This window comes from Equus asinus, chromosome 22 (assembly GCF_041296235.1).
Source record: "Equus asinus isolate D_3611 breed Donkey chromosome 22, EquAss-T2T_v2, whole genome shotgun sequence".
NCBI lineage: Eukaryota > Metazoa > Chordata > Mammalia > Perissodactyla > Equidae > Equus > Equus asinus.
Window position 1 is genome coordinate 56,125,089 of NC_091811.1, and position 15,130 is coordinate 56,140,218.

At 33.3% G+C, this 15,130-nt stretch overlaps 1 protein-coding gene across 1 annotated transcript; it reads left to right on the forward strand.

The window, feature by feature from the left end:
* The first annotated feature begins 1,894 nt into the window (after positions 1-1,894).
* LOC106826788 (olfactory receptor 9S13-like) lies at positions 1,895-2,842 on the forward strand. Its single transcript, XM_014834291.1, has one exon. The coding sequence runs from the start codon at positions 1,895-1,897 to the stop codon at positions 2,840-2,842; it is 948 nt and encodes a 315-aa protein (XP_014689777.1).
* Positions 2,843-15,130: the final 12,288 nt, after the last annotated feature.

Consider the following 15,130-nt stretch of genomic DNA (forward strand, 5'->3'; position numbering starts at 1 on the left):
TTCTAATAAGTAAAAATGAAGTACGTGAGACTTAGAGATAAATAGGGCCGCTTACTGAGTGTACTCAGATGGTTGAATAAATTTAACATATGCTTTGAAGCATGTTTGTAATTAAACTTTCCTTAAAGTTTCTGTTAAAGGACAATCAGCTATTAAAATTCTTCAATGAAGCTGTCTTTTGGAATCTGCTAGCTCTCAAATAAGGTACCTGGTTTTTAAAAATCATTACCTTTTCTGAAGGTAATTTTCTTAATTCAGCAAAATATTATCTTTTTTTCCTGTTCAATCTCTCAAGTATCTAGCATTTATTGAGTGCTTTCTATCTATTTCCCAGGTGCTAAATATTTCATTTAGTTTACACGTGTAATGTAATTTAATCCTTACAACAGCAATCCTGTGGGGTAGATGTTCTAAGACATATTTTGCTGATGAGAAAACAGTGGCTCATGGATTTGAACAATGTGCTCAAGATTATCAAGCCAGTGAGTGTCAGGACATGGCTTAAAACTTAGATTTATATGAATTAAAATGCCGTGCTTTTAACTAATAAAATGCTTTGATATCAAAAAATAGTAAGAGAAGCTATGATAATCAGTGTCACTTCTTATGACTCTATTATACTTTTAAATTTATGAAAATTTCTAGAGAAAAATGTGACTTCAAATATGATTTTAAGTTCCTTCAACAGAAGGATTATTTTTTTGCTCAGAAATTAAATATAGTAATGGAACCACAGAATTATAACATTTTTTTCCACTTGGGTTTACTTTTTCAGATATCTTAAAATTATTAATATTTTATCTGCGTGCCTCTTTAGTGTTTGATCTTAAGATTGATAGTTATTAAAAAAAGCAAGGAGTATAACCTATGTAATACAGATCTTTTTTGCCCTGTTTGTTTGTGCTAATGCCTTCAGTTTAATTAACAACATATACAAGGAAAAAAACCACTTCTGGTTGGGGAAGTTAGTCTTGCGCTTCCACCATAATGCTTCTATATAAACGGAATAATTTGTGTATCTAAAATGTCAATGCTTGATAGTAATAGGAAAAATGTGTGCTGGAGTTGGGCTGCCAACGAGGGAGCAGAGCCACTAGCAATCAGAGATTTGCTATTCTGGTGTAGGAGGTGGAGGCTAGTGTGTGGCTAGTGTAGGAGGTAAGAGTCTGATTTATCATTTCAGATGACTTTCTTTAAGACTGAGGCTTCATTCTACCTCGTGAAACAGTAATCCTGCGTTTCCTAATGAGTTTTAAATAGGAGAATGTTTTAAGACAGCCAAATTAACTGCATCTTCTGGTGGGAACAGGAATCATTTTATATTTTCACCCAATTTTCTGTTCCTAAAGCAAAAATAATTTTTTAGATGCTTGTTTGCTTGTTTAAATTGGTTAACATTTACTGTGCTTTTAGGATGTTCTATTAACTGTAAATATTGCTTTTCATATTCAGTTTCATGTTATCCTCACAACAATCGTATAAAGTGGGTATTATTAGTATCTTCCATTTGACAGAAGAGAACTTCAAGACATTGAAAGTGAAGATAGTTATCCTAGATTTTTTTAGACTGAAAGAGGTAAAATTTGGACGAAGCCCGTCTTATTCCAAAGCTCTAAACAAGTGGCATAAAATGACTAATGACCTCACCGTCCCAGACATCCTTTTCCCATCCGCATTTCATTATCATAGTGACATTAAATATATTAACAACATTATATGTAATATGTTTGAGTACTTCCAAATGTAAAGTTATTCTGTCAGACGTGTTGCCAAGAAAACCTCATCTTCTGTTTAGCATTTTTTTCTCTTACTGGGAACTTCAGGACCCAAAAGTTGGCAAGGCTTTCCACAGGCTTCTTGATAATTCACTCATTTTCTCAGATAGGTCTCAGCTATGAAGAGTGAGCTGAATCAGAATTGCTCAGAGGTGACTGAGTTTATTCTGCTGGGGTTCAGAACATCTCCAGAAGTACAGATTCTCTTATTCTTACTCTTCTTGCTTATCTACATGGTGATTGTGGTGGGAAATATCAGCATGTTAGTTGTCATTAAAATAGACTCCAGACTTCATACACCTATGTATTTCTTTCTCAGAAATTTGTCCTATTTAGATCTGTGCTACTCCACCGTCATTGCCCCCAAAACTCTGGCTACTTTCTCGTCTGAGGACAAGAAAATTTCTTACAATGGCTGTGCAGCACAGTTCTTTTTCTTTGCTCTCTGTGTTGGGACTGAAGGCTTTCTTCTGGCTGTGATGGCATATGATCGCTTCTCAGCCGTTTGCTCGCCTTTCCTCTATGCTGTACATATGTCTCAGCAGGCTTGTGTTCGTTTGGTGATTGGATCCTATATGTGTGGATGTGTCAACTCTATGATACAAACAAGTTTCACCTTCAGTTTGCGTTTCTGTGGAGAAAATAGATTGGATCACTTTTTCTGTGATGTCCCAGCCCTGATCAAGATCTCACGTGCTGACACCTTTGTGAATGAGATTGTATTGTTTATTCTCTCTGCTCTCATCATTGTCACCACTACAACGGTCATTCTGATTTCTTACGCTTGTATCCTCTCCACTGTCCTGAAGATCCCCTCAACCCATGGCAGGAGTAAGACCTTTTCCACTTGCAGCTCTCACATCACGGTGGTGAGTTTATTCTACGGAACTGTGTTCTTCATGTATGCCCAACCTGGGGCCATCTCCTCACCAGAGAAAAGCAAGATTATAGCTGTGTTCTATACTCTTATCATTCCTATGTTGAATCCTCTGATTTATACTCTAAGGAATAGGGAGGTGAAAAATGCTGTGAAAAAAATATTGTTGAGGAAAACATCTTTTCATTGACCTCCAGCCATCCATAAAACTGCAGAATAAACTAAAAGCAATATTTTCAATAATTTGTTATGGAATAGTTTCAACTAAAAGCATCTAAAAGTTTTGCAGATTAACGTTTCTTTTCCTCTTTTTAGCATCAATAGATTATTTTAAAATAAATTTTAAGGTCAATATAGATTTTTCATATTCCTTCACAATCATTTTATGGTATGATATCTATTTGTTACAATGGCTTGTTCATGTTTTGTTTTGCTTAGGTGTACTCAAAATCGCAAGTCATAAATAATAGTACTACTGACAATGCACATTTTAAATTTATTAGTATAATATATCTGCAAATATATAAAAATATATTAGAATATCTATATATTCATCTGTATATCTGAGAGAGGGAGAAAGAGAGACACTATCGAATGTTCTATGTTCTTTGTTTTCTCCAAATCATATTCAAGTTTACCACTGTCCAATCTTTGCAAATGAGAATCGGAAGTGCTATAGTAATGTAAATTATTGGTTTTGTCCAAATAATTATACAAAGGAGTGGTGCAAAATAGTATACCAATAATAGCCTTAAATCATCCAAATATTAATGATTCCATCAAGAAGCAAATAATAAAAAAATAAAAAAGTAAGTGTGACATAATTGCCGTAAATTTGTCTTGTCATGGGAGTCTTAATAATAAATGTTTGATAAAATCTCCAGTATTACTTATGCCTATTTGTCTCATTATGTTATATGTATGTTCTTGGGTCATTTTCACAACTTATATATTGATTGAAAATCCTCATTTTGCTCTAGATTTGAAAAAGTGTTGCCATGGAATGACAAAAAATATGTCATAATAATTTAATTCTTTCAATGTCTATGGTTATCTACACTTTCTATTTTTAATTCTTAGAATTTTTCCTACTATTCTTTCTTAATTAAATTTGCCAAGGGTTTGACTTCATGCCATTAGAATTTTAAGTTCCTTATCTTTATTTTCAAATAGTATATGATGTATATATGTATATGTGTTACATAAGTTACTGTTCTAGTTTTGTTTTGCTTAGATGTGCTCAAAATTACAATGCATAAATATTCCACTACTAAATTAATACGTAAATACACACATAATATTCATTAATACAATATTTGAATATACATTTACATATCTACATAATTATTTTAATTTATTTTCCTAAGATCTTCTGGTTTTGTTAAACTTTTCTTTCTGAATTCATGTCTTGCTCACTTGGTTCATTTATTTTCTGTTTTTACTTTAATGAATTATATTTAAAACTTTTGCACAGTTTTCAATGTAATTTGCTTTTGCTTCCATTATTATATAAATAATTTTTCTTTTCACTTTTAATGGTCTCTTCATCTAAGGATTATTTAGGTAACTTGCTTTATTTCAATATAGTAGATTTATTTAGACAATATCTTTTTATTGATGATTTCTAGTTTTACTATCTTAAGTTCAGAGAATTTAAACTCAAAAAACTTTTTTCAAGGAATTTATGTAGTGACAACGTTTACTTAATGAGCTATTATATTTTTTGTAAAAATCCCACAGTTTAAGCAAAACATGTCTATTCTCTTACGTATTATCAAACTGAATCCTACAATATATTAAACATAATACGAGGTGATCACTATGGCTAAGTTGTGGTTATACCATGGAGGCATCAATGATTTAACATTAGACAATGCAGAATCACATTTACCATATTAACTGATTAAAATATTTTAAAAATACTATCTGAAAAGATGTAGAAAGAATATTTGATGTTATAACATGATTTTATGATTTAAAAAACTTAGTAAAATTAGAAAAATAACTAAACTTCATTAACTTGTTAAATTATATCTGTACAAACTGAATGAAGACACAGTCTAAATGGGAAAATCTTAGAAGCATTTTCTTTAAAGTTAGGAAACAAAGTGCCCATTATCCCCAAATGCAGTTCAACATTCTATTAGAAGTCTAGCAAGTGCAAAAGGATAATAAATAGAAATTTAAAATATAATGGGAGAAATGTAGGAGTAAACTGTCATTTACATGATCATTTACAAAATATGAAAGAAGAGTTTATGAAGATGTCTGGATTAGCATAAAAAATCAGTTGCATGTCCATACAACAGCAGTAAACTATAATATTTAATTTAAAAGACTATGCCATATATCGGAGATTATTGAAGATTTAGGAATACTGTAGCAAAAGATGTGTTAGACCTCAGCGAGGAAAATTATAAAATCCCTTACATCATGCAGTAGAAAAATATTGTTCAAAATTACAATGAGGAAGAGAGGAGTGACGTCAGCAAGATGACAGAATAAGACGTCCCCCTCTTATATTCCCTCTGAACAACAATTTGACATCAGTCCATGGACCAAGTAGGAGACTGTGAAACCCTGATGCAGTACAACATGGAGGAGAGCCATTTTTAGATCGCAGACCCACACTCAGCTGGCTAACTCACTGATGCAGTGTCAGCTACATTCCCAGAAACAACTCTATACCTCTGAGGACTTGAATAACCCCCTATTTGGCTTGATCCTGTCACCAGTACCACATGCTCAGGGACACATGAGAAATCACATCCAGCCGTGTGTCAGGTAATAGGCATAGAGAACTCAATCTCAGCTGTGGACTCTGATGTAGCCCATTAACTGGCATCAGCTCCTCCTGGCTGCTACAGTCTAGGAGCCCCTGGAATTAAGCCCACCAAACTCAGGCAGACTGTAGATTCTGAAATCGCCCTGTAACTGGACTCCAGCCCATCCCAGCAGCAGTCCACAAGCAGTCCTGATGGCCCAGAGACTAGGTAGAAGACACTCCCATATGCATCTCCAGAGATCTTGAAAGGGTCCTGTATTTGCATTCAGGCCCCTCACAGCCACAGTCTGCCAGCTGTCCCACAGGTCCAAGGGCCCAGTGGGAGACACTCCTGTCCATGCACCCGGTATTAGGCTGCTGACTGAGAATCCAACTATGGACCCTGAAGTGCATCCTTGTCCCAGTGCCATCCTATTGAACAAGCTACTGGAGTAGGATTACTATTAATTTCTTTCTGTACACTTGAAAAACAAACTTGTTAAAATTATAATGTAGTATCACTCTGTATGTGTTTAATGACTTTCCTCAGAATCCTACCTAATATATTATCAATATTTTTGCTTCTTCCTCTTTGCTTGCATTTTGTTTCTCTTTAACCTTTGCAACCCTATTTATTTTCATCATTTATTCAGTTCTCTAATTATCTTTCTTCTCACCAGGTTTGTTTCCTATATTTGCTTATATTGGTCAGTTTCTTGCCAGAGGGTTTTTTCTCACCATATAGATTTTTTTCTTGGTAGATTTTTCTTCACTTAGTAGTCCATTCACATTTAGAAATAAAGCCAGAAAATGCTGATTTAATTTTCATTTCCTGATGACTATTGATGTTGAGCCTATGTGTTTATTGGAAATTTGTATATCTACTTTGATGTAGTGTATTTTTAAAAAAATTGTCAGATTTTGCTGGACACTTCACTTTATATTTATTGAGATTTTAAAATTCTGGATGATGTTCTTAACAAGATGTATAATTTCAACTATTTTATACAAACATGTTGTTTGCCTTTTGACTGTTAACGTTATGTTTCCAAAATTAGACATTTCTTAATTTTAAAAAAGTTCAAGTTAACATTTTCTTTCATCAATTGTTCTAAGATGTCTTATCTAGGAAATCTTTGCTTAGCTCAACGTCACAAACATTTTCTCCTAGATTTCCTAGTTCTGTTATTTCAGGTTTGCATTTGTTTCTATGATGTATTTTGAGTTAATTTTTGTATGTGGTAAGAGGGATGAATAAATCTTGTTTTTAGCATATGAACATCCAATTTTTCCAGCATTCTTTGATGGAAATTATCTTTTTTTCCACTGAATTGCTTTTGTGTCCTTGCTGAAAAGCAACTGACCATAAAGGTGTTGATCTCTTTATGAACTCTCTCTTCCTTCGGTCCATTTTGATATCTTGATCTGTAGCTTTTTAGCTGTAGCTTTTTAACAAGTCTTTGTTTTTTCTATGGTTTTTTATTTTTTTTGAGGAAGATTAGCCCTGAGTTAACTACTGCCAGTTCTCCTCTTTTCGCTGAGGAAGCCTGGCCCTGAGCTAACATCGTGCCCATCTTCCTCTACTTTATATGTGGGACGCCTACCACAGCATGGGGTGCCAAGCAGTGCCATCCCCGCACCCGGGATCGGAACCGGCGAACCCCGGGCTGCCGAGAAGCAGAACGTGCAAACTTAACCCCTGCGCCACCGGGCCGGCCCTAATAAGTCTTTGAAATAGGACTTAGAATATTAAAATTATTGAGGCCTCCAACTATGTTCTTCTTTTTCAGTTATTTTGACTGTCCTAGTTCCTTTGCATTTCTGTGTAAAATATTAGGATAAACTTGCCAATTTCCACAAAAAAAAGCTTGTTGAGATTTTCATTCGAATTTAAATTGAATCTACGGATCAACTTAGGCATAACTAATCTCTTGGCAATGAATATTCCAATTAATGAATATGGCATATCTCTTTATTTAGTCTTCTGTAATTTCTTTCAGTGATGTTTCTAGTTTTTAGTGTATCCGGGTTACACATTTGTCACATATATCACTAAATATTTAATGTGCTTTATGCTATCAAGAATGGTGTATTTTTAGTAGAACACAGTTCTACTCAAACTCCTCCAGAAAACTGAAGCAGAAGTAATATATCCCAACTCATTATGAGGCCAACATACTTCGATAGCATATCCATCTTTCATGAACATAGATACAAAAATTCTTAATAAGATTTTAGAAAATCAAATCCACAGTATATAAAAACGATACTGCATCGTGACCAGTGAAGTTTATCCAAGGAAAGTAAGATTGGTTTAACATTTATAAATTCTGGTAGCTTTTTTTTAGATTCTATGGAATTTAAAGCACAGATAATCATGTCAGTTGCTAATAAATGCAGTTTCACTACTTTTTCGTTTTCGGTGCCTTTAAGATCTTTTTCTTACTTTATTGCACTTTCTTGAACCCCCAATTCAATGGCAAATACAGGTAGTAAGCCAGACATTCTTGCTTTTTTCTTGGTGTTAGTAGGAAATTACTCTGTCTTTAACTATTATATATGTTAATTGCTGTTTTATTATAGATGTTTTTGGTCAGGTTGTGGAACTTCCTTTATGTTTATAGTTCTCTCATAGTTTCTATAAGAAATGGAGGTTGCACTTTTTCTTATCAATTAACAATACCAATTAATATTATCATTTTTTTCATTTTTATTCTCTTAATATGCTGAATAAGATTCACTGATTTTTCTCATGAGGTTGTACAGTTATGATCTTGACAGAAAGATATAAGCAGAAGTGTCATATAAAAATTGGAAAGCATCCTTAAAGAAATTTGTTCATCTTTCTTCTTCCTCCCTAATTCATAATGGCTAGCATGAAGTTTTTGCTTTTTAATTTTTCTCTTTTAGACTGGAGCTCTAGCAGTCATTTAGAATCATAGGATTTGTATCAAAACCAAGTGGATTAAAACAACAAACACTTATACATTTATCATTCAATGATTTTGTAGTCACATGGTGTTTAATGGCCTCAGTTACACATCTGCCTGTTTGCTGATGGTTGCCAAATGGTTATCTAGAATATTAACCCAGTCTCCTTAAAAATGATGATGAGGAAAATATAACAAGACTTTGCAAAACCTTTTAAAGGTTAAAAATTCCCACATCAAAGCCACTACATTATGTAAGTAGTGTGATTCATGAGGCCACCCTAGACTGAAAACAGGGAGAAGTGAACTTCACCCCTCTGTAAGAAGGACCTGGAAAATACCAGAGTGACATTTGTAATTAACTACAAAGTGGCATCCCTCTGTTGAAGGGTGTAGAGTAACAAGTTGGAAAGAACAGTTGTCCCTGAAGAAGTGAAACTACACTCAATCCCTGCGTAAGCCCTGTCTCTCTCAGGACTTCAAGTTTTTGAAACAGAAATAAATTCACAACTTATTTAGGCCACATTTATTTTGGATTTATGAACTGATAACTTTCAAGAAGCATGCTCACACATATGCAATTTCAGCCTGAATCTTTTCTTAGAGGAGAAACACTACTTCCACCCATCCTAGGTTTTCAGCTAGGACTCAAAAAAAGATAACAATAAGAGAAAAAAGGTTTGTTAGTGCATGCAGCGTAAATCACATGGGAGAAAGCTAACCCAAAATAACTCAAAATGGTGACTTAAAATCCAGCTTATATAGTATCTTTTCAAACAATAAATTTGTAGAGAAATTACAGGACAAAGGAAAGCAGTTTTTGGCTTCTACAGGTGGTAAACTGTGGGAAAGTAAATATATGGGAAGAAACTAATGGAGTAAGATTTGTTCTCAGATTCCTCTGGTGCTGCCTCTGGGCTGATATCTGTCTCCAGTAACAGAAGAGTTTATTTCCTTCTTTTAGACAGAAAAGGGGGAGCTTTTTCTGGATTTGCTGTCTTTTAATTGCTTTCAGCTCAAAATAATTTTTGTGTCAAGGAGGCATATTTTGGGGAGACATATTCTGATTCCCTTCACTTTCCCCAAATCATGATGCTGGGTGATTGCTTCTCCCACACCAAAGAAGATTTGAGGTTTTTTTTCCCAGGAAGTGTAAACCAAAGGATTTCTAGATGCAGAGACAATGAAGAAGATGAGTGGGTTCCATACGAAAAACCAAGCAATTAAAAACCATTGTCGATGTAAATAATCAATAACCAATCTATAAATCAAAATTGGGGTGAGTTTATTATGAACCAAATGTGAGGACCATATAGCTTGGGAGAGTACTTCCACAAAGGAACGGAGCACTTCAAAGAAGTAGGGGTGTACAGAGTAGTTATATACCATCACAGAGCATGTATCACACATGATTGACATGTCCATTTTACAATAGTCACAAGATTGCACTGTTGGTACAGTGATTGATGGACACAGCAGGTAATAGGTCTGCTGTCTTGGTGGGCATGGCAGGAAGCAGGTTTGTTGTCTCCAGCTGTGTGGTCACAGGTGAGCTGGGTGGTCACAGGTGAGCACAGCAATCAATTCCTAGTCTAGGGAGAGATGCTTATCCTTAAGGAAATGCTAATATGCGGGAAGTTGCACCTTTATCTTAAGGAAGTTTGTTCTTGCCTTTGGGACATAACAAATGCTTAAAGCAGATATACAATGTATGTTCAAGGGCCATGTCAGGCCCTTTTGGAAAAAAAGTAAGGTTAGGCCAAATCAGCTTTACACCAAATGGCTTCCTGTATACTCCAATATATCCTATTGCTGGTCATTTTTATTACCATATTCTAAACAAATGTAAGATGCTCCAGGAGTCCTCCCTCACTTGTATATCAGGAAACAGATCAGATTACTATCACTCAGGGACTCATATTTCCAAAAGGAGTGACTCAAATATACTGAAATTGAGAATTTACCAGTATGATCTAGCTAGATCACAGTAAATTCTCAAAGCAATAAAAAAATCACATTGTGTGAAGAGTGGAAATGTGCATTTTAGTCATTCTGTATTAATCAAGAGCTTTCAATAAGCAACGTAACAGATACATGTGGAAAGAATCAAAAGTGAAAAATAGAGACAGAAACAAACTAAAAGCATTAAATAAAAATATGTAGAGGAAATATACAATGTATCAGTATCTTTTGCTACTGATGAACTCTGCCATTGTTACAAGAAAACAGCCTTAGCCAGACAAAAATGAATGCATATGGTAGAGTTCCCACAACCCTTAATTTATTGACACTGAAATTCGAAGTGCATATAATTTTCGTGTGTCATAAAATATTTTTATTTTGGGGGCTGGCCCAGTGGTGCAGCAGTTAAGTTCACACGTTCCGCTTCTTGGTGGCCCGAGGTTCGTTGGTTCGGATCCCGGATGCGGACATGGCACCACTTGGCAAAAGCCATGCTGTGGTAGGCGTCCCATGTATAAAGTAGAGGAAGATGGTTACGGATGTTAGCTCAGGGCCAGTCTTCCTCAGCTAAAAGAGGAGGATTGGCAGTAGTCAGCTCAGGGCTAATCTTCCTAAAAAAAAAAATTATTTTGATTTTTTCCCAACCATTTAAAGTTGTACATTTAAAAGTGTAAAAAGTATTTTTAACATGTGGAGATGGATAAACTTGTGGCTTGCTAGATTTGGCCCATGGGCTGTAGTTTGTTGACTGTTAATTTAAATAGTCAGTTATCTTTTAGAGAAATTTAAAATGAGAAAATAAGACTCTATTTTACCTTCATTTATTCTACTTTGAAACTTTTCATTTCTCTCTGTAGATTCAAGTTTCTGACCTGTATCGTATTAATTCTGTCTGAAATACTTTCTTAAACTTTTCTTGTAGGGGAAAATGAATTCTTTCAGTTTTTGTCTTAGACGATCTTCGTCCTTTGTATTTGAAGAGTTATTTTCACTGGGTATAGAATTCTGAGTCTGCTGGGGTTTTTTTCTTTCAGCTATTTTAAGATGTTAATTACTCTATTGCTCCCTTGTTTGCATTGTTTCTGATGAGAAGTCTTCTCTAATTCCTATTCTTCCTATCTTTATTTATTTGTATGTAATGCAAATGTTCCCCCCACTTCTCTAACTGCCTTCACAATTTTCTCTTTGTCTTTGGTTTGTGTAGCTTGTATATAATTTGCCTCTGGGTGGTATTTTTTGGTATTTATCCTCGGTGGTGGTCTCTGAACTTTGCAGATCTGTTGTTTAGTGTTTGTCACTTACTGTGGAAGTTTTTTAGTCATTATGTCTTCACACTTTTTGATGCCTCATTGTTTCTTTCCTCTCCTTCTGTGATTCCAATTACACATATGATGCACTGTTGATATTGTCCCACAGTTATTTGGATGTTCTGTTCTTTCTTTTTAAAATGTTTTATCTCTTTGCATTTCATTTTTGATAATTTATATTGACTTGTCTTCATGTTCATTAATTCTAATAATATTGGGAGGCCATGTAAATTATACTGGTGAGAACATCAAAGGCATTTTTCATCTAAGTTACTGTGTTGTTGATTTCTAGCATTTCCATTATTTTTTACAGGTCCCATCTTTCTGCTGAAATTAAATTTATGATCTTCACTGTTGTCTATTATTTCTATTACAGACATTGGCATATTAATCTTACTTATTTTAAGTTTTCTGCCAGAAAGTTGAAAAAATAGTAAAAACCAATTCCCTTAAAAGGCCTTGCTTTCCATAATGTTAATGTCTTACATAACCATGGAACTATTATCAAGGACAGAATATTAAACAGTATCTTAACTATACTTTATGGCTAAAGATAAAAGAATCATACCTAATTGCTGTAATCTAGTAGGTAAAACTGTTTATCTCAACTTCTTTTTTAATTGAAAATATTTGATTCATATTCTTTTTACTATTGTGGAGATCTAAATACATTTAATAGTTTTTGACTGATGGTTTACTTGGTAATAGATTATAAAGTTTACAAATATGATGGAACTGTAAATGAACTCTACTAGCTGTTGACTTTTTATTTATTTTCAGAGATTGTTATATGTATGATATGTATTTCTAATTGTGATGAATGTAACTTGATTGCCTAATTTGTGATCATTTTTTGTAATTATTCCTTCATTCTTTCATTTTGGGGATAAACATATTAGATGTGTGCATATTTACATGTGTTCCTGCATGTGTCTGGTTAATTTCACTTCTTTACAATTTTTCTGATTTCCTGTCTGCTTTATTTCTCAATATTTTAGTGAGACATGCTGATCTCCTACAATGACGGTGGACTTGGTAATTTGTTTCTGTAATATGCTTCCTAGGTATTGAAGTTTTTATTAATTAAATACAATGGTCTTATTTTGCCCTGAATTTAATTTTTTTCAATATGAGTATTTATATTTTAATAATGTTTTTATTAAGTTGTTTTTATTTATGCATTTTAACTAAGTCAGAAGTTGACCAAATGTTTTATACAGCTACTTTCGATAAGAGAATTTCAGTAGCTCCTCATCTTTGCCAATACTTGTCTGTCTTCTTAACATTAGTCTGGTCTGTATAAAGTGATTTTAATTTTAATTTCCAAACTAATAATGTCAAGTAGTACAATTCCATAGTCTCACTGGCCATTAGTCTTCAAATAAATTTATGTTCTTTTGTCTGTTTTTATGGTGATGTATTTATCTTTTAATTATTGACTTGTAGGCATTCTTGTACATTCAGGATAAAAGCCTTTTGTCAAGATACATGAATCATGGATATTTTCTCTTAGCCCACATTTTACCTTTAAGTATGAAATGCTACATCTTCTGAAGAACATGCATTTTAAATTTAGATCAAGTCAAATTTATCATTTTTTCTTCTATGTTTAGTATTTTTTGTTTTCTTTCTTAGGGATGCTTGCTTACCTCAAGTTTGCAACGATATCCTATGTTTTCTTCTATAAGTTCAACAATTTTAGTTTTATGTTTAAGTCTGTGATCTATTTTAGTCAGTTTGGGGGATGGCATAAGGTAGGATCAAGGACCATTTTGTTTGCTCCTTATGGGTAATTGTTAATGCTCCAATAGATGGTATTTTTAATGCCGTTATTCAATTGTTCATTGTTCATATATAAATACATGCTCTGATAAAATTAAAATTAAATTGAGACCTTAGTGAGTTAATTTAGAAATTCTCTTTTTGTAGATGGCTTAAAATTTTTAAAGATTTTGTTGATATAGAATATACATACAATAAAATTCACCAATTTTAAGTATACAATTTAACAGGTTATGTCAAATGTATACATTCATGGAACCATCATTACAACTATAATACAGAATGTTTCCCTGCTCCATAGAAGATCTCTCATACATCTTTGTAGTCAATTCCCGTATTCCATTCTCAACCCTTAAGAAGGACTGAACAGCTCTTTGTCATTATACTTAACTTTTCTAGAATTGTATACAAATGAAATCATGTGTATTTATCTTTTTGTGATGACATCTTTCTCTTAGCATAATGCTTTAGTGATTTATGTCTGTTTGTGTATCAGCAGCTTGTTGTTTTCATTCATAAGTAGTTTTTTTTAAATTACATAGACATATTGTAAATTGTTTATCCATTCAACTGTTGGACATTTGGTTTGTTTTCTCTTTAGCATTTATGAAAAAAGCTGCTGTGAATAATTGTTTTCATAGCTGTATGGTGACATACATTTTCATTTCCCTTGGGAAAATAACTGGGAGAGATTGTTGATTTAGGTAAGTGTACATTTAACTTCAGTAATATTGCCAAAGTGGTTTTTAAAGTGGGTGTACGTTTTGCATTACTAACAGCAGTGTGTAAAAGTTAGAGTTACTCCAAATCCTTATCAACACTTGGTATTATCAGTATTTTTAATTTTAATCATTCTAATGGATATGTATTTTCTCATTGTGATTTAATTAATATTTTCCTGATGACTAGTGAGATGACGAATCTTCTCACTTGGTTATTTATCACTCATATATCTTGTCTGGTAATGTTTCTGATAAAATCTTTGCCACTGGGTTTTCTTTTTCTTTTGCCTTTCAATTCTTGAGTTGCAAAAGTTTTTTTTATGTATTGTGGATAACTGTTTTTTAATAGATAAATGTTTTTCAGATCTTTTCTCCCAGTCTATACCTAGCCTTTTCATTTTCTTAACAGCTTTTTTTGAAGACCAAATATTTTTAATGTGGATGGAACCTAGTTTTTTTTCTATCTTATATGACTTAACTAAGAAATATTTGCCTAAACTGAGGTTACAAGAATGTTTCTGCCATATATTATTGAATTTTTATATTGTGTTAGCTTCTATATTTAGATGTGTGACTCATTTAATGTGTGTATATGACATGCTGCAAGAGGTGATGTTCATATTTCTTGCATATAGATATACAATTTTTCCAGCAAGACTTGATGAAAAGACTATCTTCTTCACATGAATTACATTTTTGCCTTTGTCAAAAATCAATGAACCATACATGGTTAAGGAGTACTTTTAGACTCTTTTTTGTTTCATATTTCCTTTTTAGTCTGTTAATATGGTGAATAACTTTGATCTTCAAATGTTAAAATAACCTTACATTTTAAGCATAAGTTCCAATTGGTCATGATGTGTTATTTTTTATATAGTCCTGGATACTATTAATACATTTTTAAGGATTATCTTTCTTTGTTTTGGGGGGTTGTTTATCCGTAGTTAATTTTTTTCTTTTCTTTTTTTCCCTCAAATATTTTGTCAGGAATTTTTATCAGAGTCACACTGG

Excerpts from the sequence above, each read along its gene's own strand:
- LOC106826788 (XM_014834291.1), top strand. The coding sequence starts at position 1,895 with ATGAAGAGTGAGCTGAATCAGAATTGCTCAGAGGTGACTGAGTTTATT.